Consider the following 26,133-nt stretch of genomic DNA (forward strand, 5'->3'; position numbering starts at 1 on the left):
TTACTCTCTCTTTATTTGTAAATCTATATTTTTGTGTGTGGGGGAGAAACACTTGTGATGTGAAGATAATTTGAAAAACTCATACCTCTGTGTCTATTTTAGATATTAATTGTTGTCAAAAACACAAACTTTACAATCGAATATTTTTAAATATTGAGTTGTCATATTAATTGTATTGACATTGTTATATACTATATCTTTAGAATATGTTTATCTTGCAAAGCTAACACTCAATACACATTAAACAACTACCTACATTTTCTACCTTTTGGCCCTTTACAAAAACAATTCTGCTTTCTATTTTAGAGTCAAACTGCTTTAGATATCTCATGTGAGTTAATTCACACAGTTTCTGTGTCTTCATGGCTGACTTATTTCATGTTGCACAATGTCATCAAGATTTATCTTTATTACACTTTTAGAGTTTTTTTGCTTTCTACAAACTGAGTAGTATTTCATTATTTTAATATTACAAATTTATCCATCCATTTGGTGAGAGAAATTTGCACTGCTTTCATTTATTTGCTTTCAGTAACAATGCTACAATAATTATGAGTGTACAAATTACTCTTCATTTAACCATATGTGTGATGGTGTATATTTTTGCCAGATTTTATTGGTCTAGCTGTTCAGCTTTATATCCATACCACATTGTTTTAATTCGTTTGCTTTGTATGTGTTTTGAAATCATGAGCTGTGAAGCCTCCAAATTTTTTTGTTTTTTTAATTCTTGGGTGCTTTATTGTCCCTTGAAATTCTATATAACCTTGGGGTTGCCGCTTCTATTTCTGCAAGAAATTGATTAGAAATTTGACAGGGATTTCATTTAATCTGTAGATTACATTGAACAGTCTAGACATCTTCATAATATTTCAAAATTTGAACAAGAACATGCTGAAGACTGTATTTTTTAATTTCTATAAATATGTAAATGTTATAGTTTTCTTTTATTAATTTCTACTCTCATTCCAGTTTGGTCATTAAAAGTTATCTGTAAAATTTCTATTTAAAAACAAATTTTAAGATTTTTATGGCCTAACAGGTGGTTTATCAAGGAGAACATTGTATGAGCTATTGAGAAATGTGTATATCCTACTGCTGTTGCGGAATATCCTCTACGGTTCTCTTAGGCATAACTGCCGTATACTGCTTCAAGTCTTCTGTTTCCTTATGAGTATTCTTTTTTGATTATTCATTACAGAAATTGGGGTATTGAAATATTCTACTATAGGCTGGGTGCAGTGGCCCACGCCTGTAATCCCAGCACTTTGGGAGGCTGAGGTGGGCGGATCACGAGGCCAGAAGATCGAGACCATCCTAGCTAATATGGTGAAACCCCATCTCTACTAAAAATACAAAAAATTAGCCAGGCGTGTCAGCGGGTGCCTGTAGTTCCAGCTACTCAGGAGGCTGAGGTGGGAGAATGGCGTGAACCCAGGAGGCGGAGCTCAGTGAGCGGAGATCATGACACTGCACTCCAGCCTGGGCGACAGAGCGAGACTCCATCTCAAAAAAAAAAAACTACTATAGTTATATTGCTCTCTCTGTCTTGCTTTGTCAGTGTTTTATTTTTATATTTGGAACCCTAATGTGATACACACACATACACACACATTTATATATGTATACACACATTTGTCATGGGTTCCCAGTAAATGAACCTTTTTATTGTTGTTTAATGTCCTTCTTGGTCTCTTGTGCTTTTAAGGTATATTTTATGAAATATAACAGTTTTGACTTAAGATGTACTTTGCGTAATATAATCTTGACTTTTTTTTATTTGCATGAGATGTTTTCTTTCATCTTGCCTTTTTCAGTCTCCTTAATCATTAGATCTCAAGTGATTCTTGTTGAAAAGCAAGTTGGATCTTGTTTTTTAATTTTTTAAATCCCTTTATTTGGTGGCATCTATTTTGAATCGAAAGTTTACTTCACAAATACTTAAATAATTTGCTTAATTAAAAAGACTTAGTCATTTTTTAATTGTTTTACTTATTATACCTTTGTCCCTTATTTTCTTCCTCTGTCTTCCTGTGTGTCTTTTTTATTTTTATATTGATAGGATTTCTTATACTTTTGTGTATCTATAGATACTTTGTGGTATCTTGGGGATTACATAAAATTTCATAAAGTTAAAATAATACATCTTAAACTGGTAAGAACTTCAGTTGCATTTGAAAATTCTTCCACATAAATTTGCCCTCAACTTTGTTATTGATGTGATTAATCATATTTTATGTTGTATATTAACAGATTATGATTAAGTTTGATTATTTTTATGCTTTTATTTTTAAAACTTTAGAGATTAAAATGTTTTCTGCAATATTATAATTGTACAGAACCTTATATTTGTGTATGTGCATATCTTTTTCAGAAAGTTATGTATTTTCATATGATCATGTTTTGTTTTCTTGCATTGTTATTTTCAGTGGAAGATATTTTCTTCAGAATTTTTTTGTAAGGCAGATGTGCTTTTTCAGCATTTGGTTATCTTGAAAAGTCTTTACCTTTTTTTCATTTTTAAGACAGTTTTGCTGGTTATATTATTCCCAATTAGAAGCTATTTTTCTTTCAGCACTTTTTATCACAATTCCTTCTGGTCTGAAAAAAATTTATCAACAAATTCACTGGTTATCTCTTAAGACCACACTTACGACACATCACTTTTATCTTGCAGCTCCTGAGATTCTCTTCCTGTCTTTGACATTTGAAACTTTGCTTATATATGTGCCTTGCTATAAATCTGTGTGTGTGTGCCCTAGTTGAAGTCTGTTGAGCTTCATTTTTTATATCCTTCTTTTACTTCTGAAAATTTGTCATTATTTTTATATTTTTTACCTCCATGATGTCTTCTTTTATGTTTTTAATGTTTTCATTGATTCTCATTTTTCTGATTTTATTTAGTTGTATGTATTTCCATTTAGCTCATTGAGAATTATTCAGGTTAAATTTTTAAAATTTGTACATCTTCATTTTTTATGGTTGTTTTCTGAAAATCTTTAAATTTTGTAATTTGGCCATGTTGCCCTAATATTTTGTATGCATTGTAATATTTGCTTGTTATTTGAAGATTAACAAAAAGCCATTTGTCACAATCTTTACAATGTTGCTTTGTCCTGACATAGTCTGAAACCAATTGTCTTTAATAGAGATTATGGGAGCCTCCCATTCATGTTTTAAGGATGTGTCTTGTCTGGAATTTCATGTTTTTCAGTTAAAAGGTTTGTTCATGTTTCTTAACAATCTCTAATCACTTGCTCTACCTACTTTCTGTATTTAACACTGCAGTCTGCTCCTGAAACTTTACATTTTCTCTCAGCAAATCCAAGCTGTCTTTTCAAAGTATACCACTGTTTCTTTCAGCACTCTGTATTATTGGAGACAGAAACCAGTTTTTGTAAAGACCACCAAAAGCCAGAAGTAATGATATGTGTGTTAGTATTTTTCTTCTTTTTAAAGAAAGAAGCCAGGAATTGGCACTTTACTCCTAAAGACACAATGCTATATTGGGGAGGAGGAAGGGCTGTGTAAATGTAACAAATTTTCCTTTCCATTCTGTGTGGCTCTTGGCATTGTTCTTACCTGAGGCATTACATACAATTAACTCATTTCAAGATTTTGCACAAAAGCATTTTGATCAGTATGTGTTTGTTATATGTATATGTCTGTGAAGGAATTATGGCCTGTGGTATATTTTGCTGTGCCATCTTACTAATGTACTTTGTATAAGTATATATATTAGATTTGTAAAGTAAGTATATTCATATGTAAAGTATATTCATGTGAATCTAGTAAGTGGGATAATTTGTTATTTTATTTCAGGTGTGTGTTCTCATTTTACCCAAGATCTTTGGCCAGTGCAGGGCATAGAAGATTCATTCCACAAACTTATACTGAGAAGATATGAGAAATGTGGACAGAAGAATTTACAATCAAGGAAACGCTGTAGAAGTGTGAATAAGTGTAAGGTGCAGAAAGGAGGTTACAATGGATTTTACCAATGCTTATCAACTACCCAGAGCAAAATAATTCAATGTAATACATGTGTTAAAGTTTTTCATAAATTTTCAAACAACATAAGACATACTGGAGAGAAATCATTTAAATGTAAAAAATGTAGATCATTTCCCAAGTTCCTCCAACTAACTTAACATAAGGGAATACATGCTGGAGAGATACCTACAAATGTGAAGAATGTGGCAAAGCCTTTAATAGGTCCACAAGCATTACTAAATATAAGAAAATTCATGCTGGAGAGAAACCCCTCACATGTGAAGAATGTGGCAAAATCTCTACCTCATCCTCAAGCTTTGACAAACATAAGAGAATTCATACTGGAGAGAAACCCTACACATGTGAAGAATGTGGCAAAGCCTTTAGACAGTCCACAACACTGAATGAACATAAGAAAATTCATACTGGAAAGAAACCCTACAAATGTGAAGAATGTGGCAAAGCCTTTAATAGGTCCACAGTTCTGAATGAACATAAGAAAATTTATACTGGAGAGAAACCCTACAAATGTAAAGAATGTGGCAAAGCATTTAGACACTCCAGAAACCTGAATGAACATAAGAATATTCATACTGGAGAGAAACCCTACATGTGCGAAGCATGTGGCAAGCTTTTAGCCAATCCTCAAGCCTTATACACAGGAGCATTCATTCTGAACAAAAACTTTACAAATGTGAAGAATGCGGCAAAGCCTTTACTTGGTCCTCATCCCTTAATAAACATAAGAGAATTCATACTGGTGAGAAACCCTACACAAGTGAAGAATGTGGCAAAACCTTTTATAGGTCCTTACACCTTACTGAACATAAGAATATTCATACTGGAGAGAAATCCTACAAATGTGAAGAGTGTGGCAACGCCTTTTATAGATGTTCACACCTTACTAAACATAGGAAAATTCATCCTGGGAAAAAACCCTACAAATGTGAAGAATGTGTCAAAGCCTTTAGACAGTCCTCTGCACTGAATGAACATAAGAAAATTCATACCGGAGAGAAACCCTACAAATGTAAAGAATGTGGCAAAGCCTTTAGATGGTCCAGAAGCCTGAATGAACATATGAATATTCATACTGGAGAGAAACCCTACACATGTGAAGAATGTGGTAAAGATTTTACTTGGTCCTCAACCCCTACTGTACACCAGAGAATTCAGACAGGTGAGAAACATAGTTGATAACATAGTTGAATGACATTTCTAGTAATATGTTTCCTTTGGCTTTAAACAGCAAATAAATTGGAGAATATTGTTCCATGTTCTTTTTTCTTATTTCTTAAAATTTTTGTAGGCACATAGTATGTGTATATATTTCTGGCATATATGAGTTATTTGAATACAGACATACACCATGTAATAATCCATCAGAGTAGGCCAGGCATGGTGGCTCATGCCTGTAATCCCAGCACTTTGGGAGGCCAAGGCAGGCAGATCACAAGTTCAGGAGGTCAAGACCATCCTGGCTAACATGGTGAAACCCCATCTCTGCTAAAAATAAAAAAAAATAACCAGGCATGGTGGTGAGTGCCTGTAGTCCCAGCTACTCAGGAGGCTGAGGCAGGAGAATGGCGTGAACCCAGGAGGCAGCACTTGCAGTGAGCCAAAATAGCGCCACTGCACTGCACTCCAGCCTGGGCGACAGTGAGACTCCGTCTCAAAAAAAAAAAAAAAAAAAAAAAAAAAAAAATCCATCAGAGTAAATGAGTTATTCATCACCTTAAGTATTTATTCTTTGTATTACACAGTCCAGTTATACACTATTTTTAAATGTACAATTATTTTTTACTACAGATCATTTTGTGATTGTAATATATCAAACTATAATTTATATGTTTGAGTCCTAAATGAATACTTTAAAAAATGTTTTATATTTGTCTTTGAACATCTAGTGTCTTGTCCTGCAAACACATATGGACTTTTTCATTTTTATTTACATGAAGTTTGCTCTAAAAATAAACCTTTAGGTGTAAGAAAATTACAGAGCAAGCAATAGTGTTTAAGACTTTGTACCTATTTTCCAAAGAAAAGATCAATATTGGAACAAAGAAGATTCTTTTATAAGGTGGATAATTTACTAGAAATCTAGAACCCTAAAACATTCCGAAATCAAATCTATATTTCTTTGGACTTAATTACTGTAAAATCTAATTGTTGAGACTCTCCCCATGTAAATTCTGTTTTCATTTGTCTGTTACTCATGTTACAGCTATAATTTACTTGCTTCTTAATTCTTGTTTTTATTTCATTATTTATGATGTGAGCTGGTGAGAAATTAGAATGATTTTCATAAAATTTAGTAGTGCACAGAAAATTTTTAGATGCAAGTTCACAATTTGTGTAGTTATATCTTATCTAGTTAGAAAATTTCATTTTGTGGCTTTAACTGGAGAACCCTATATGAACCGTTTTCTTTAGTTGTTCCTTTCACTTTTTACTTGACATAAATGAGTTTATGTATTGTGTGCCAATTTGTTCAGGTAAGTGCTGGGAAATCTTTTAAGTCATGGAGATGTTTTGATATAAAATTGTAGTGAACAAATGTAAGAAAGTGCTGAGTGTGTAATAGATGCTCCATAATTAGCCATAAATATTCTTTCTGGAGTCAGTTTGTAGCTGTAAGAGACTGAAAATGTCTGTAGTGAAGAAATGGCATTAATTGTGCATGTGGAGAGGACATCTGTTCCCAGGCTGCAAAACTGACTCATTCTGAATTTAAAGAGGGTTTCTTTTTTTTAATTTAAAAGTAAACTTACTTTAATGTCAAAAATGCAGACTTAGGGAGGGCATAAAGATCACACACAAGGCTGCCACTTCGCACTTGGAGGGTTGCACAGCAGCTGGGCAAAGGCTCTCCTCACTTCCCAGACAGTGCGGCGGCCGGACAGAGATGCTCCTCACTTCCCAGCTGGTGGGGCAGCCAGGAAGAGGCGCTCCTCTCACTTCCCAGATGGTAGGGCCGCCGAGCAGAGGCACTCCTCATTTCTTAGTGCGGCCATCAGGCAGAGGTGCGTCTCATGTCCAAGAAGGTGTGGCAGCCGGGCAGAGGCACTCCTCATGTCCCAGGCAGTGCAGTGGCCGGGCAAAGGCGCTTCTCATTCCCAGATGGTGTGGGGGGCCAGGCAGAGGTGCTGCTCACTTACCAGACAGTGCGGCGGCCGAGCAGAGGTGCTCCTCACTTCCCAGAAAGTTGGGAAGAGGTGCCCCTCACTTCCCAGATGGGGTGGTGTCTGGGCAGAGGCGCCCCTCACTTCTCAGAAGGTGCAGTGGCTGGGCAGAGGCGCTCCTTAAAGAGGATTTGTTTTGTTTATCCGCAGCTATGTATGCCTCACAGCTCCTCTCCTTGTGTTATGGCTACGGTTTTCTCACTGTTCTCTTCATGCCATGTAATTTCACATGGATTTTCCAGGTTCTGATAGGTTCGACTTTTTTTAATGTGGTAAATTGTTCCTAATTGGGACTGTTTGAGGTTATTTATAGCTTCTCAATGCAGCATTTAGATCGCTTAATTGAGAAGTCTTTTAGGGTTCACAGGTAGGAGAATTAAGTCAGCATTGTTTTTCTGCTTATGAAAGAAAATTTTTGAGATTCTAACACAAACTGTCTTAAGCATAACACTAAGAATAGGTAAAGCATTAATATGAGTGGGTTGCATATTGTCAGCATCATATGAAGAAAATATCAGAATTTTGAAATTTCTTCAGAGAAAATATATCTTAGAGGTAAATTTTTTAGGAGACTTAATGGTAGAGAAGAATTTTACATTTAATTTTCTATGACATACTTATAGCAAAACTTATTTTTTCATGCAGAATTTTCTATTTTTGAATGTGAATCTTAAGTGTTGGAAAATAATAGAATGGTCTCTGTGGATTCAAAATTTGGAATCATCTTTTTTGTCCAGATTGATACTGCAATCCTGAGGAATTTCTCTTATGATTTTTTTGTTTTAGTGGATGCAGTTCATGGTCTACAGTTTTCATTCTTAGTCATCTAACTTTAACCAAGTCCTTGGTAACCTGGAAAAATTTTGGAGAGTATGGCAACTGTTAAATTTAACATTTTCTCAGTGATTTTTAATGCAAATTTACTTACTTCGGTCATGGAATGGACAGTTATGGGACCTTTAGCAAGTTACCCTTTTAATGTCTTCCCTATAATTACCATCAGCATTAGAAACTCCAGGTGCTTCAAACTTAAAGCAAAAGCCCTAGAGTACATCATCTTGTCTTATATAGTGTTCTGGGTCTCAAACATGCTGGTAAATATTACTTTCTGTGGTTATTACAAAAACAGCACAAAAACTATTTTTGATAATATTCAAAGACAGACCAGCATTTGAAACGTTATTCTTCTATGATGGTTTTTAAAATGCATTTTCAATTGCCAGATGAAGTATGTATTTATCTTGTAGAACATGGTGTTTTGAAGTATATGTATGCTGTCAAAGGCTTACTTCTAGGTAATTCACATAGTAATTATTTTTGTGATGAGAGCACATAACCATTGACTGTCTTAGCATTTTTCAAAAATACAATTCATTATTATAGTCACCATGCTTTAAAATCGATTTCTTGAACTTATTCCACCTAGACATCTGTAATTATGTATTATTTTACAGACATCCCTCCAAAAGCTTTTTTTCTAAATAACCAAGTATCTGGTAAGCAGCATTCTGTTGTCTGGCTTATTTTCATTTAGCATACTCTCCTCCAAATTTGTTCATATTGTTTTAAGCGACAAGATTTCCTCACTTTTAATCCTGAATTGTATTTCCTTGTGTATACCATATTTTGAAAAAATGAAATATGCTTCAGTTTACTGAACAAATCATGTAATGATATTTCTGTGTTAAAGCATGTATTAATGAAATCCAGCTTTACACATTTTGGTTTTTATTTTTTTGAGATGGAATCTCGCTGTCACCCAGTCTGGAGTGCAATGGTGCAGTCTTGGCTCACTACAACCTCTGCCTCCCGGGTTCAAGCAATTCTCCTGCCTCAGCCTCCCGAGTAGCTAGGACTACAGGCACAAGCCACCACGCCCAGCTAATTTTTGTATTTTTAGAAGAGACAGGGTTTCACCATATTGGCTAGGCTGGTCTCAAACTCCTAACCTCATGATCTGCCCACCTTAGTCTCCCAAACTGTTAGGACTACAGGCATGAGCCACCATGCCCAGCCTACACATTTTATTAATAGTTAATTTGTACTAAACACTACCCATAACACTAATAAATTTAATTCTGAAAGTAATTCCTAGCATAAGCATTATTATTATCCTTATTTTAAAGAGAGAGAAACAGCCACAGAGAAAAATTACTTGCTCACAACAGTGGAGCCAGTTTGACTCCAGAGAAAACACTCTTTATTACAGTAAACACCCTCTTCAAACAGAAAATAAATGATTATCTTCAACACCCATTCTTAGTAAATATTTAACAAAATTAAATCAACTGATAAATTTTTTGTTATATGTGTGTGCAAATGTGTGGGTGGCAAGCCACCCAGGTGCAGAGGCAAGAGACCGAGGACATGAGCTGTTCCAGTATAATAAAAAACAAGAATAGTTATGCCAGATATAGATCTTAGATATGATTATATATGAATATAGTTAATCATTAATTACTAGTACTTATTCTTTATTCCAATATTATAATCCTCGCTCTATAATCATAACCTAGGAAAAGCCAGGCCATACAGAGATAGGAGCTGAGGGGGCACAGTGAGGAGTGACCAGAAGACAAGAGTGCGAGCCCTCTGTCACGCCCGGACAGGGCCACTAGAGGGCTCCTTGGTCTAGGGGTAACGCCAGCGTCTGGGAAGACACCTGTTGCCGGGTGGACCGTGGTCTAGCGGTAGCATGTCAAGGAAAAACACCCGCTACTTAGCAGACCGGGAAAGGGAGTCTCCCTTTCCCCAGGGGAGTTTAGAGAAGACTACTCCTCCACCTCTTTTGGAGGGCCTGACATTAGTCAGGCTCGCCCACAGTTACCCAGAGGCCTAACCGTCTCCCTGTGATGCTGTGCTTCAGTGGTCACGCTCCTAGTCCGCCTTCATGTTCCATCCTGTACACCTGGCTCTGCCTTCTAGATAGCAGTAGCAAAATTAGTGAAAGTACTAAAAGTCTCTGATATGCAGAAATAATGGCATAAGCTGACTCTCTCCCTCCCTCCCTCTGCCTCAGCTGCCAGGCAGGGAAGGGCACCGTCCAGTGGACACGTGACCCACGTGACCTTACCTATCATTGGAGATGACTCACACTCTTTACCCTGCCCCTTTTGCTTTGTATCCAATAAACAGCGTAGCCAGACATTCCGGGCCACTACCGGTCTCCGCGACTGGGTCCCCTGGGCCCAGCTGCCTTTTCTTTTATCTCCTTGTCTTGTGTCTTTATTTCTACACTCTCTCATCTCCACACATGGGGAGAGACCCACCGACCCTGTGGGGCTGGTAATTGCTCTTTGCTACTGACATGTACTTGGGAACAACCTTTCAACTGTCCTTCCCACCCCTCCAGCACTTCAGAATATTTATAGCATGATTTTTACGTAAACCTGTAGTCAGCATCAAATATTTACTACAAAGGCAAGCAGTACACTATGATTTTATTACCTTCTTGATACAAATTTTGAGTTAAATAATTATTTCACTCTATATTAGTATCCTTTGTGCCTGTTTCTCAGTTTTGCCTAATACTAGCAATTATCTTACTTTTAAACTATTTGTTTATAAAACTTTAAATTATCTCTGGGAACCTCAGCTCAGCAGAGTGCATAGCCCTGACCAGAGCCCTAGAACTAGAAAAGAACCAAGGAGTTAGGTTTTATACAGATTCCAAATATGCCATTTTAATATTCCACAATTATGCCATCATTTGGAAGGAAAGCATTGTTGACAGCAAAGGATACCCCTATTAAATATGGGTCGCAGATTTTATACCCTACTTTAGGCTATCCACCTACCACAGAAAGCTGCAGTTCATTGCTGGGGCTACCAGAAATGCCAAGATGAGATTACCTAGAGAAACAGGAGGGTTGGCCAAGCAGCAACGGCCACCACCCTTTCTGGGGAACTCCTTATGGCCCTTATCCCAACTTTGCCTAACAACCTGCCCACCCTGCAATGGGGTATCAAATGTGAATATACCCTAGCACCTGGAAGACTGTATAAATTGGGAGAGGTTCTTTATTTCCCCCAGGTTCTCCAGCAGAAAGCAATAAGGGCACTCCATAATTCTTGTTTCTTTAGGAGAGGCCATCTCCATCAGCTTTAACCAAAAAAGCAAAAAACTCCTCTTTTTGACAAGTTTGTAAAGCCTGTCCATCTGGGTCTATAATAATCCTCCAGGCCCTAAGCCACTCCCCTTAATTCAGCCAGTTCAGCAATAAGAAACCTACCCAGTGGGAAGAATGGTAGGTTGACTTTAATTAATTGCCAGCCTATCGAGGCTACAAATATCTCCTGATCCTTGGGGATGCCTTTACTGCCTGGGTTGAAGCCTCTCATACTAGAAAAGAAAAGATTCAGGTAGTTGCCAAGATCATTCTGAAAGAAATTATCTCTTTGAGCCTCCACATTCTTCACAAAGTAACAATGGCCTATATTTTATTTCACAAACTACCCAAACAGTGGCAAAAGCCCTAGGGATAAAATACTTTTCACACTCCTCCTGAAAGCCACAATCTTCCTGGAAGGTAGAAAGGACTAATCAAGCTATTAAAGGACCTTGGACAAATGATGCCAGGAAGCCTCTTTACCATGGCTAGAACTTCTACCCATGGCACTTCTTCAGATCAGAACAGCCCCTAAATTACAATCATGCTTTAGTTTCTTTGAAGTCCTATATTGGAGACCCTTTCTACATGCAAACCTAATATTATACCCAGAGGTTACCAAATTAACCTAGTACATAAAATCCCTGACTCAATTTCAAGAGGTTGTCCAGGAGTTTGGACAGACAATTCTGAGTCTAACCCCCCTAACAACCCTTACAACCAGGCAGGAAAACAAGTCCTCATTAAAGTCTGGAGAGATGGATCTCTCGGATCTCAACTAACCCCATCACAAAAGAACAATGTTACTATCATAATTTCCACCCCAATAGCTATCAAGTTTCCTGGCATCTCTAGCTGGACACATTACTTTTGAATACAACTGGAAACACATTAAAGAACCAAAGATTGAACCAACACTCACCTACTCCTGTGACCTACAGGAGGACTTACAAATTTCTCTCCAAATGAGAAGATAAGTAATGCTCTCCCTCCTTTTACCTCAAAGTAGAGTGATCCCAATAATGACAATCTTATTTGCAGTAGTACTGTTGATTCTTACTTTCGTCTTAACTTGTGCACCACCAGGAGTTCCATTAAGAGCTTGTTTAATTTTTTTTTTTTTTTTTTTTTTGAGATGGAGTCTTGCTCTGCCACCCAGCTTGGAGTACAGTGGCGCTATCTCAGCTCACTGCAAGCTCCGCGTCCCGGGTTCACATCACTCTCCTGCCTCAGCCTCCCGAGTAGCTGGGACTACAGGCACCTGCCACCACACCCAGCTAATTTTTTATATCTTTAGTAGAGACGGGTTTCAGTGTGTTAGCAAGGATGGTCTCGATCTCCTGACCTCATAATCTGCCCACCTCAGACTCCCAAAGTGCTGGGATTACAGGCATGAGCCACCACACCCAGCCATCTAATACTAATTTTTTAACCTAATTTATTTTACTTTTGACTGCTTTAGTCCAACAGCAATGTTAGTAATATTTTGGTGTTTATATTGCAAGTCATAATACTCTTTGCAAAGTTACTAATACACCTTTGTTACTGTAAACAAACACCCTCTCCATGGAAGTTTCCTATGTCCCTCTTACATTTAAACATCAAAGCCATAATCTGAGTAGCGATCTCTCTAATAGTTATTGCGTTAACAGTTGCTCTTAACAAGCATCTCAATTTGACCCTATTCTGAACCATGCAGCCTAATGTTCTCTGGTCATTACTCATACTTCTTTTGTTGTTGTTGTTGTTGCACTCTGCAGGCAACTCCACAACTACTAAACTCTACCAATTCTTCCTATGCCTCAACCTGTTAGCTAGTCATGAATTCCTCTTCATTCAGGGTAGGAATGGCCTACTTGGCCACAATACAAGAATGGGCAACTTCTCAAGCCCAACTTAGCTTCACCTATCATCAGGACCTCTCTATACAAAAACCTTCCCTCTGCTAACATAATATTTTTAAAACAACCTAAAGCGCTTTTAAAGATTTTCTTAAACCCACCGCCACTGATTCAGGCCCCTTATTCTCCCCTGCTACCCTCATTGGCCAGGCACTCCTATGCATCTGTGCTACTGTAAATTCCAGAACCATTGTGGGTGCTTTAGACCCAGCACAATGCAACACAATGAGCACCATTATTGATATTTCTCAAAATTTTGTTTCACTAAATATTCTCAACATCAAATGAGATTTTTCTATTATCCCTCCAAATGTTTTAACACCTGGACCATTCATCCAAAATGATGCCTCTGAGTTCTGCGTCAGTCACCCTCCTTGGAGTCAACCCAACCCATGGTGTTGACCAAGCTAGCATAAATTATGCAAAAAGTTTCAGGTCTTTAATTTCTTTCAGAAAATCCTTTTCTTTGACACTACTAGAAACATGCCCATGTTTTAAAAAAAAAAAAAATAGGACCCATGTCTGGCTCCCCTGGCAGCAGCAACTTTAGTGGCAGGATCTCACATATTGGGTAGCCAGCAAGGACCCTGGTCAATGTTTGGAACTGACCTCACCTTCTGCATCTATTTTGATCGACTACAGAACTTTACTTCCTGTGTGAAATGCAGGCTTATCTCTGCCTCTCTGGAAACTTGACGAGCACATGCACTCTGGCTTCCTTCACCCCTAAAATTTCCATTGTCCCAGTTGACGCTTCCTTGCTGTTACCCTTTACTACCTCACACCAGATCGACTGAGCAGTTTATCTTTTTTTTTTTAATTTTTTTTTCCTGAGTTTGGCATCTCAGGTGCCCCTACAGGAATAGCTGGCATAATTATTGCCTCCTCAACTTACCACAACCTGTCTTTGGAACTGACTCACAAAATAAAAACGACTGCTCAGACTCTGTAAGAGTGACACCAACAAGTTGATTATCTTGTGGCTGTAGTTCGAATTGTAGAGGTTTTGCTGCAGCTCAGGAAAGAATCTGCCTTGTGCTAGGAGAAAAATGCTGTTTCTGGGTTAACAGACTAGGGAAAGTCCAGGACCATGTTAAGAGGTTTTACAAACCAGGCCTGTCACCATCAGAAACATGCCACTGAAAGCTAGTTCTCCTGGGGTGCCACTTGGTCCCAATTCTCATGACATCCCATTTTTTAGGGATCCCTAGCCCTTGTATTCCTTTGTGAGCCTTGCTCACTAAATCTAGTAACCAGGTTTGTTTCCTCTCACCTAGAAACTCTCAGACTTCAAATGGTAATGCAACAGAAATACCGACCTATTTTCCCCCCAACTGGACAGCCATGTCCCTACATATTTCCTCTGGACACTGCAAGTTCAACCTTCTGGGAGAACATGGACGGAATCTTTTTCTGACAAAGAGCAAGAGAATGAGACACTGATTAATTCTTTATCTCGTATTACCAGGAAGTAGTTACAGAAGACCCACAGTGCCCCTAGACTCAAAGATTTTTAGAGTCTCAATCTATTGAGGAGGGAATGTTAGAGTAGGCAGTTAGACATGAGCAGGAAAAAACAGCCCCTGGGGGAAAAAATCTCATGCTCCAAAGATAACCCAATATATGTATGCTAAATTTGAGCAGAGTGGACAGGAAATACCTATGAAGAAAGAATACCCAGAAACACCCCTTAAGACACCAAATAATTACTCATACTGTGATTAAACTGTCAGAATGTAGCTAGCTATATGCTGACAAAAAGGGGGAAAGGGCAAAAGGAAACTTCCTAAGAGATATGCAGGCATAGTAAGTACAGATTTGACTGCTATATTATTTTCCTAGGGTAGTGGTAATAAGCAATTCTGCCATCAAAACTCACTGATCACTGGAACTCACACATGTACATCAGCCGACAGTAACGAAGCATCTCATAGACCTGGGCAGAAACTCGGTGAGGATAAAAAAACAGATTTACCAGGAAGCAGGAAACTCCACAAAGACAAAGGCAGACACTTAAGACAGAAGTGGGAATTTTTTTTAAGTCTATGATAATAAAAACTGCAACATGTAAATCTCAAGGCTGTTTCCAGCTGGGCCAATCCACTCCTCCTTCAGTGTGTTTTTTGTTTTCCTTTAATGAACTCTCTGCTTGCTTCACTAATTGTCTCTGGGCTGAATTGTTTCTCTCAAGAAAACAATACCTGAGGACCTTATATATGCTGAATTACATTAATGGAATTAGTGAATGTTTGAATTAAATAGCTGCCATAATCTCCGAATTTTTTCCAGAGAAGGTGACCAAGAACTTCGATAAAGTTAGATGACTAAAAATAAAAACTGTACCCCATGAACTGCATCCACCAAAACAAATCTCAAACTCAAGATTGCAATATGAATCTCAACAAAAAAAAAATCATTGCAGATTTTGAATCTACACAGATCATTCTATTATTTTTCTAACAACATTTACAGTCAAAAATAGAAGATTCAGCATAAAAAATAAGTTTTGCTGTCATAGAAAATTATATGTAAAATTCTTCATCTACCATTAAGTCTTAAAAATTTTATTTAGAAGATTTATTTTAAGAGATTTCAAACTTCTGATGTGTTTCTTCATATGGTGCTTACAATATGCAACCCACTTAGATTTATGTTTTAATATATATTAAGGTATGTTACATTTAACACACTTTGTGTTCTAATCTCATACAATTTTTCTTTTACAAACAGAAAAACAATGCTCACTTAATCCTCTTACATGTGGACAGTGAATTATTCTTACCTCAATTAAGTGATCTGAATGTTGCATTGATAAGCTATAATCTCAAACATGCCAGTTAAAAACAATTTACTACATTAAAAATTCCAAACTTCTCATCAGAGCCTAGAAACTCCAAGTGAAATTACATGGCATGAAGAGAACAGTGAGGAAACTGTAGCCATAACACAAAGAAGAGCAGTGAAGAATACATAGCTGGGGATAAACACATGAAGACATCAGAAACCTAAAGACAATTAGAAAATAAAAACAGATGCCAGGTGCAGTGGCTGATGCCTGTAATCCCAGCACTTTTGGAGGCTGAGGTAGGTGGATCACGAGGTCAAGAGATCAAGACCATCCTGGCAAACATGGTGAAACCCTGTCTCTACTAAAACTATAAAAATTAGCTGGGTATGGTGGTATGCACCTGTAGTCCCAGCTACTTGGGAGGCTGGGGCAGGAGAATCACTTGAACCCAAGAGGCGGAGGTTGCACTGAGCCAAGATCATGCCACTGCATTTCAGCCTGGCGACAGAGTGAAACTCTGTCTCAAAAAAAAAAAAAAAGAAAAGAAAAAGAAGTATAAGGAAAATTAAATGTTCCAATAAAATATAACTTTATACACATTGTGAAATTACATCTAAAAAGTATTTTCTGTGCACTAAATTTTATTAAAAATTCTTATAATTTCTGACCAGCTCACATACTTTATGGAGTTAAAAAAAAAAAAAAAAGAATGAGAAACAAGAAAATTATACCTCTGGCATGAGCACCACATAAAAACAGACTTTTTATGGGAAGATTCTCAACAATGATCCATTAGATTTTACAGCAATTACATAAAAATAAGAAAACATACATTTTAATTCAAAATGTTTTAGATTTCTAGATTTCCAGTAAATTATCCACAGTATTAATAGAAACTTCTTTGTTCCAATATTGCTATTTTCTTCAGAAAACAGGTACAAACTCTCATGCAAACACAGTTGCTTGCTTCATAATTTTCTTACACCCAAGGTTTATCTTTAGAGCACAACATTTATATATTTAACTCCATGTAAATTAAAACTAAAAGTCTGTATGTTTGCAGGAGAACATGATGCATGTTCAAAGATAAATATGAAACATTTTTGAAAACCATTCAGGACTCAGGAATGTATGAATTATAATTATACTCTGATATAATTATTACAATAATAAAATGACCTGTAGTAGAAAAAATTGTACATTTAAAAATAATTGAAGTGTATAATTAGATTGTGGGTAATATAAAAGATAAATGCTGGAGAAACCCCATCTCTACTAAAAATACAAAATTAGCCAGGCATGGTGGCACATGCCTGTGATCCCAGCTACTCAGGAGGCTGATTTAGGAGAATTGTTTGAACCTGGGAGGTGGAGGTTGCAGTGAGCCAAGATCGCACCATTGCACTCTGGCCTGGGCAACAAGAGTGAAACTCCGTCTCAAAAAAAAAGAAAAAAAAAAGAAAAAGAAAGATAAATGCTTAAGACGATGAATAACTCATTTACTCTGATGTCATTATTACATATTGTATGCCTGTATCAAAATAACCCATATATACCATAAATATATACATACACTTATGTACCCACAAAAACTTTTTTTAAATTTAAATAAGAATAAAAATGCAACATGGGAACAATATTCAGTTTACTTGCTGTTTAAAGCCATTGGAAAAATAGACTAGAAATGTAATTCACCTATGTTATCAGATAGTACATTGTTAGCATCTCTCACCTACACCCTTGAGTAAGGTGGGATAGGTGAAACTTGGTGGCATAACACATCATTCAAGGCACAATAATTTCTACACATTAACAATTTTATTTAAAAAATTAAGGCCAGGTGCAATGGCTCACGCCTGGAATCCCAGCACTTTGGGAAACTGAGGCGGGTAGCTCACCAGGTCAGGAGCTCAAGACCCGCCTGGTCAATATGCTGAAACCCTGTCTCTACTAAAAATACAAAATTTGGCCAGGCCTGGTGGTGTGCGTCTATAATCCCAGCTACTAGGGAGGCTGAGGCAGGAGAATGGAGTGAACCTGGGAGGCGGAGCTTGCAGTGAGCCAAGATCGCGCCACTGCACTCCAGCCTGGGGGAGAGAGCAAGACTCCAACTCAAAAAAAAAAAAAAAGAATTTGAAGTCTTTGCCACATTTTAAATTTTCATATGGCTTCTCACCAACATCATTTATCTTATGTTTAGAACACAATGAGGTGTGGTTAAAAGCTTTCTCATATTTTTCACATTTGTAGAGTTTCTCTCCATTATGAATTATCTTACGATTAGAAAAGATTGAGGAACATTTAAAGACTGCCACATTCTTCATATTGGTAAGACATTCCTCCAGTACGAGTTCTCTTATGTTTAGGAATGCTGGAGTACAGCTTAAAGGCTTTTCCACGTCCTTTACACTTGTATGGTTTTATCTCCACTATGAATTCTCCTATGTACATAAAGGTTTCCGGACTGTCTAAAGGCTTTGCCACATTCTTCACATGTGTAGGGTTTCTCTCCAGTATGACTCCTCCTATGTTCAATTAGGGTTGTGGAACTATTAAAGGTTTTATGACATTCTAAACATTTATAGGGTTTCTCGCCAGTATGAATTCTCTTACGTTTAGCAGAGTTTGAGGATGAGGTAATGACTTTGCCAGATTCCTTACATTTGTAGGTGTTCTCTCCATTATGAATTTTCTCATGTTTATTTATGGGTGAGGACCGTTTGTAGGCTTTCCCACATTCTTTACATTTGTAGGGTTCATCTCCCATATGAATTTTCTTATGTTCATTCAGGGTTGTGGACCATCTAAAAGCTTTGCCACATTCTTCACATTTGTAGGGTTGCTCTCCAGCATGAATTTTCTTATGTTGACTCAGGTATGTGGACTGTTTGAAGGCTTTCCCACATTCTTTACATTTGTAGGGTTTTTCTCCAGTATGAATTCTCTTATTTTCATTCAGAGTTGTGGACCATCCAAAAGCTTTGCCACATTCTTCACATTTGTATAGTTTATTTCCAGTATAAATTTTCTTATGCTCATTCAGGTTTGTGGATCATCCAAAGGCTTTTTGCCACATTCTTCTTATTTCTAGAGTTTCTCTCCAGTATAAATTTTATTATGTTGATTAAGGTATAAGGACCGCTTAAAGGCTTTGCCACATCCTTTACATTTGGGGGTTTTATCTCCAGTATGAATTGTCTTATATTTATTCAGGACTCTGGAACATCTAAATGCTTTGCCACACTCTTCACATTTATAAGGTTTCTCTCCAGTATGAATTTTCTTATGTTTACTCAGGTATGTGGACCATCCAAAGGCTTTGCCACACACTTCACATTTGTAAGGTTTCTCTCCAGTATGAATTGTCTTATGTTTATTCAAGGCTCTGGAACATAAAAAGGCTTTGCCACACTCTTCACATTTATAAGGTTTCTCTCCAGTATGAATTTTCTTATGTTTACTCAGGTATGCAGACCATCCAAAGGCTTTGCCACACTCTTCACATTTGTAAGGTTTTTCTCCAGTATGAATTATCTTATGTTTATTCAGGTCTGTGGACCATCCAAAGGCTTTGCCACACTCTTCACATTTGTGGGGCTTCTCTCCAGTATGAATTCTCTTATGTTCATTAAGGGTTGTGAACCGACTAAAGGCTTTTCCACATTCTTCACATGTGTAGGGTTTCTCTCCAGTATGAATACTCTTATGTTTATTAAGGGTTGCGGATTGTCTAAAGGCTTTGCCACATTGTTCACATTTGTAGGGCTTCTCTCCAGTATGAATTCTCCTATGTTCATTCAGAACTGAGGACCTACTAAAGGCTTTGCCACATTCTTCACATGTGTAGGGTTTCTCTCCAGTATGAATTCTCTTATGTTTAGTAAGGGTTGTGGACCTATTAAAGACTTTGCCACATTCCTGACATTTGTAGAGTTTCTCTCCAGTATGAATTTTCTTATGTTTGGCAACATTTGAGGATGAGGTAATGATTTTGCCACATTCTTCACATGTGAAGGGTTTCTCTTCAGCATGAATTCTCTTATGCTTAGTAACGGTTGAGGACCTATTAAAGGCTTTGCCACATTCTTCACATTTGAAAGATTTCTCTCTAGTATGAACTTTATGTTTAGCGAAGTTTGAGGATGTGGTAAAGATGTTGCCACATTCTTCACATGTGAAGGGTTTCTCTCCAGTATGAATTATCTTATATTCATTAAAGATTAAATACCATTTAAAGTCTTTGCCACATTCTTCACATGTGTAGGGTTTCTCTCCAGCATGAATTCCTTTATGTTGAGTTAGGTCTGAGAACTTCTGAAATGACTTGCCACATTCTTTAAAGTGTTTCTCTCCAGTGTGTCTTATCCTATGTTGGTCTGAATTTGAAAATTTACTAAATACTTTGACACGTGCATTACACTGAAATATTTTGCTCTGGGTAGTTGACAAGCATTGATTAAATTCATTATAACCTCCTTTCTGGACCTTCCTTTTACAGCTTTTTCTTAATTGTAAATTCTCATGTCCACATTTCTCATATCTTCTTAATATAAGTTTGTGGAATGAATCTTCTATCCCCTGCACTAGCAAAAAGTCTTGGGTGAAATGAGAACACATAGCTGAAAGAAATAAAAATAAATTATCCCGCTTACTAGATTCATATGAATATACTTTAAAAATCTAATATATAAACTTATACAAAAGTACATTAGTAAGATGGCATAACAAAATACCACAGGCCATAATTTCTTCACAGACATATACATGTAACAAACATATACTGATCAAAATGCCTTTTAGTGAAATCTATAAATGAGTTAATTGTATGCAATGCCTCAGGTAAGCACAATGCCAAGAGCCACATAGAACAGGAAGGAAAGTTTGTTACATTTACCAACCACAGTCCTTCCTCCTCCCCAATATAGCACTGTGCCATTAGGAGTAAACTGTCAACTCCTGTCTTCTTTAAAAGAAAAGAAAAATACTGACACGTATCCTTACTTCTGGCTTTTGGGGATCTTTACAAAAACTGGTTTCTGTCTCCAATAACAAAGAGTGCTGAAAGAAATGGTGATATACTTAGCAGACCCAACCTGTCCTTCCTAAGACCAAATGTACATGTTTCAAGGGCAGACTGAAGTGCTAAATACAGACAACAGAGCAAGTGATTAAAGACTCTTAAGAGGAAACATGAACAAACCCTTTTAATTAAAAAATAAACACAAAATTCTAGACAAGACACATCCTTCCAACATGTATGAGAGGTTTCCATAATCCATATCAAAGACAACTGGCTTCAGACTGTCAGGAGAAAGCAACATTGTAAAGGTTGTGATAAATAACTTTTGGTTAATGTTCAAATAACAAGCAAATATTATAATGTCTACAAAATATTAGAACGTGGTCTAATTAAACAATTTAAAATTTTTCAGAAAACCACAAAAACAAAGATGTACAAATTTTTAAAATGTAACCTGAATAATGCTGAATCAGCTAAATGGAAACACATACAACTAAATGTAATCAGAAAAATGAGAACATCAATGAAAACATTAAAAACACAAAAAACAAATCATGAAGGTGAAAAATGCAAAATAAAGACTGAGAAATTTTCAAGTTAAAAAAAGGATGTAAAAACGGAAGAAGCTCAACAAACTTCAACTAGGTTACACACAGATTTATAGCAAAACACATATATAAGCAAAGTTTCAAAAATCAAACTCAAAAAGGACATCTTAGGAGCTGCAAAATAAAAGTGATGTGTCATTTATAACTATGGTCTTAAAAGATTACCAGTGAATCTGTCAACAAAACTATTTCGCAACAGAAAGAACTGGGATATTGTTAAGGTGCTAGAAAAAAAAAGAAAAAAAAAAAACTTCTATGTGAGACTCATATAACCAGCAAAACTGTCCTAAAAGTGAAGAAAGAATAAAGACCTTTCAAGATAACCAAATGCTGAAAAAGTATATTAGCACAACACGTCTTACCAAAAAAATGCTCAAGAAAGTATCTTCCAGTGAAAGTAACATAATGCAAGAAAACCAAACATAATCATATGAAAATATATAGCTTTCTGAAAAAGATATGTACATACACAAAGTTCTGTACCACTATCATATTACAGAAAACATTGTAATTATTCTCTAATATTTAAAGAGGAAAGCATAAAAATGATCATAAACTGTTCATCATAATCTGGTAATAATACACAACAATATGATTACTGACATCAATAATGAAGTTGAGGGCAGATGTAATGAGGAAGAATTTTTAAATTCAACTGAAGTTAAGTTTTTACCAGTTTAAAATATATTATTTTAACTTAAAGAAATTGTATGTAATTCTCAACATACCAGAAAAAAGTATCTGTATAGATATACCAAAAAATAAGAAGTAAAGGTGTATCAATACAAAAATAAAGACACTAAGGAAGACAGAAAAAGAAAATAAGGGACAAATATAAAATAACCCAGTAAAACAATCAATAAGACAAGTAAGTCTATTTCAGCAAATTATTCAAATATTTATGAAGTAAAGTTTCCATTCAAAATACATGCACCAAATAAGGGGATCGAATGCAAAAATTAAAAAACAAGATCCAACTTGCTTTTCTACAGGAGTCACTTGAGATGTAATGATTTAAAAAGACTGAAAAAGGCAAAATGAAAGAAGAGATTTCATGCAAATAACCAAATAAGAGGTCCAAATTATGTAATACAAAGTACATCTTAAGTCAAAACTGTCCTATTTCATAAAATATACTTTAAAAAGTCATAAGAAAGAAGGACATTAAACAATAATAATAATAAAGGTTCATTTACTGGGAACTAATGACAAATACGTCTATACATATGTTAATATGTGTGTGTGTCTCCCCCACATTGAGTTCCAAATATACAAAGCCAATACTGACAGAATTAAGACAAAGACAGCAATAAAACTATAGTAGGATATTTAAATACCCCAGTTTCTGTAAGGAATAATGAAACAAGATAAAATATTCGTAAGGAAACAGGAGACTTGAAAGTAGTATTAAACTGTTATGCCTAACAGAACTGTAGAGAACACTGCTCAGCAACAACTAAATACACACCCTTCTCAATACCTCATACAATATTCTCCTTGATAGACTACATGTCAGGGCACAAAAAAAGTCTTTAAGTTTTTAAAATTGAAATTTTACAGATTACTTTTAATGACCAAACTGGAATGAGAGTAGAAATAAAGAAAACTAAAACATTTACATATTTATAGAAATTAAACAACACACACTTAAGCATGCTCTTGTTCAAAGTTTGAAATAATGAGGATATCTAGACTGCTCAATATAATCTGCAGATTAAATGCAATCCCTATCAAATTTGTAATTAAATTCTTGTAGTAATAGAAACAACAACTCCCATATTACATGGAATTAAGAAACAGTGAAGTACCCAACAATCTTCAAAAACAGAAGCAATCTCATAGGCTTCACAGCTCCTGATTTCAAAACACATACAAATCTAAAGAATTAAAACAATTTGGGATGGGTATAAAGCTGAACAGCTAGATCAACTAAATAAAATCTGGCAAAAAATATAAACTCTCACACATGCTCACATGAAGAGTAATTTAGACACTCATAATTATTGCAGCATTGTTCCCGAAAGCAAATAAAAGCAATGCATATTTCTCTCACTAAATAAATTGATAAATATAATTTCAATTATTAAAATAATGAAATATTAGTTTGTAAAAAGCAAAAAATAAGCAAGTACAATAAAGATAAATCTTGATGACATTATACAGCAAAAAGTCACGAAGAGACAAACTATATGAATCAACTTACATGAGATATCTAAAGCAGTTTGACTTTAAAATAAAAAATAGAATTGTTTGTGTAAAGGGCGAGAAAACAGAAAAAGTAGGTAGTTGTTACATCGAGTGTTAGCTTTGCAAGATAAACATTCTAAAAATATAGTGCATAAAATTGTTAATAAAATATGACTAAGCTGAATATTTAAAAATATATAAGATTTTAAATATTATGCATTTTGAAAAACAAAAATAATATCTAAAAGAGATGGAGGTATGAGTTTTGGAAATTATCTTCAAATCACAAAAGTGTTTCTCACACACAAATATAGATTTACAAATAAATAGAGGGTAAAATTAGGAGAACTTCAATGACTACTCACCTAGGCAGGGTAAAACCACCATTGTTACACACAAAATAAGTATACAACTTAAAAACAATAGGGAAACAATATGCAGACAGATAAACACAGAGACTCTTATATTGGAAATAGACATATCACTGATCCATATTTGACTTGTGCTCCACAGTCTTACATTGTACACAGCTGAATGCCGTCATACACAATAATAATATTAAATAAAAGCATCCTTGTTGTGTTCCAGATCTCAGATAAAAAGTTTTCTGCTCCTTCCTATTCAGTATGATTTCAGCCATTAATCTGTCATATACAATCTTTATTGAAGTACATAACATCTATACCTAATTTATTGAGTTTCTTAAATCACAAAGACATGTTCAATGGTGCCAAATGCTGCTTCTGCATCAACAATAAAAAATAAAGATTTCTAGTAGCAAACATAGTTAAAAAGGTGACACTCTCTACACTGAAAATTGTAAATAATGAAAAAGTGAAAAAGACATGAAAATTTGAAAGATATATATTGCTCATAAAATTAAAAAATATTATGAAAGTGGCCATACTACTCAAGGTGATCTATAGATTCAATGCCATCTCTTATCAAAATACCAATGACTTTTTTTCACAGAAATGGAAAAAACAAACTTAAACTTCACAGGGAACCACCAAAGACCCCCAAATAGCAAAAGTAATCCTAAGGAAAAAAAAAAAAAACAGCTGGAAGCATCACACTACCTGACTCCAAAATATACTATATAGCTATAATAAGAAAACAGCATGATAATGACATAAAAACAGACAGATCAAACTATCTAGTGAGCCCAGTAATAAATTCCTGAACCTAGAACCAAGTGATTTTCAACAAAAATGTCAAGAACTCACATTTGGAAAAAGACAGTCTTTTCATAAATGGTGCTACGAAAATTATTTACGTGATAATCAAAAAAATAAAACTAGGCTCCTACCTCTTACAATATAAAAAACTCAATCACAAATAAAGATTTAAATGGGAAACTCAAACCTATAAAGTTATTTGAAATAAACATACAGGAATGCATTACCACATAGTACAGAGAAAAGAATCTTAAGACTTCAAAATCACAGGCAAAAGAAGCAAAAATATGCAAACGGGATTACAACAAACTAAAAATGCTTTGCACAGTAAAGAAAACAATTAACAAAGTGAAGACATAATCTACACAATGAAATAAAATATTTGCAAAATGTACATGACAGAAGATAAATTTACAGTATAACAAACAACAAAAATAACACACAATTTAAACATAGGCAAGAGGCCTTAAGAGACATTTTTCAAAAGAAATACAAATGGCCAAAAAGTACATGCAAAGATGCTCAACATCACTAATTGTCAGAGAAATGCAAATCAAAACCACAAGATAAGACTTGACTCCAGTTAGAATGACTGTAATTAGAAAGACCAAAAAAAAAAAAGTTAGTGAGAATGAATAGAAAAGGAAACATGGTAAAATTGTTAGTAAAGCCATTATAGAAAAAAAACAAGTATCACAGGATAACATATATTTAAACAATCAACAAATGGTATTTTAACACTGTTTCTTTGACTCCTCACCTAGACAATAAACCATGAACGACCACACACACACACACACAAAATTCAAATTGCTGGATCACATGTTCTATTTTTAATTTTTTAATTAAATGGGATTGCTGGAACACATGTTAGTTCTATTTTGTTTGTAGCTAAAGAAAACAAAATCAGTATGTCAAAGACAAATCTACACTCCCATGTTTATTAAAACACTATTTATGGCCAAGGTATTCAATCAATCCAAGTGTCCAAAACTTGGATGAATAAAGAAAACGCGGTATATATACACAACAAAATACTATTCAGCTACAAAAGAGAATACAATTTTGACATTTGCCACAACAGGAATGAATCTGGAGGCCATTATGTTAAGTGAAATAAAACAGATACACTGAGACAAATACCAAAAGATCTTACCCATATGTGAA

General features: G+C 35.6%; 2 protein-coding genes and 1 pseudogene across 2 annotated transcripts in view; 2 read left to right on the forward strand and 1 right to left on the reverse strand.

Moving 5' to 3' along the window:
* Positions 1-26,133, forward strand: part of LOC103890344 (zinc finger protein 595) — a 250,709-nt gene that overhangs the window by 118,080 nt on the left and 106,496 nt on the right. The window contains 3 exon segments of the mRNA XM_063723254.1: positions 3,823-4,173; positions 4,176-4,603; positions 4,684-5,173. Coding sequence (XP_063579324.1) covers positions 3,823-4,173; positions 4,176-4,603; positions 4,684-5,173 — 1,269 coding nt within the window.
* On the forward strand, positions 7,868-8,473 carry PONPYGV1R-PS1834 (vomeronasal 1 receptor ponPygV1R-ps1834 pseudogene; annotated as a pseudogene).
* ZNF732 (zinc finger protein 732) overlaps positions 13,967-26,133 on the reverse strand; it is a 39,294-nt gene continuing 27,127 nt past the window's right edge. The window contains 3 exon segments of the mRNA XM_054553632.2: positions 13,967-18,394; positions 18,396-19,042; positions 19,045-20,592. Of these exon segments, the coding sequence (XP_054409607.2) occupies positions 18,275-18,394; positions 18,396-19,042; positions 19,045-20,592 (2,315 nt within the window). The 3' untranslated portion in view covers positions 13,967-18,274.

The sequence above is a fragment of the Pongo abelii genome, chromosome 3 (assembly GCF_028885655.2).
Source record: "Pongo abelii isolate AG06213 chromosome 3, NHGRI_mPonAbe1-v2.0_pri, whole genome shotgun sequence".
Classification (NCBI taxonomy): domain Eukaryota; kingdom Metazoa; phylum Chordata; class Mammalia; order Primates; family Hominidae; genus Pongo; species Pongo abelii.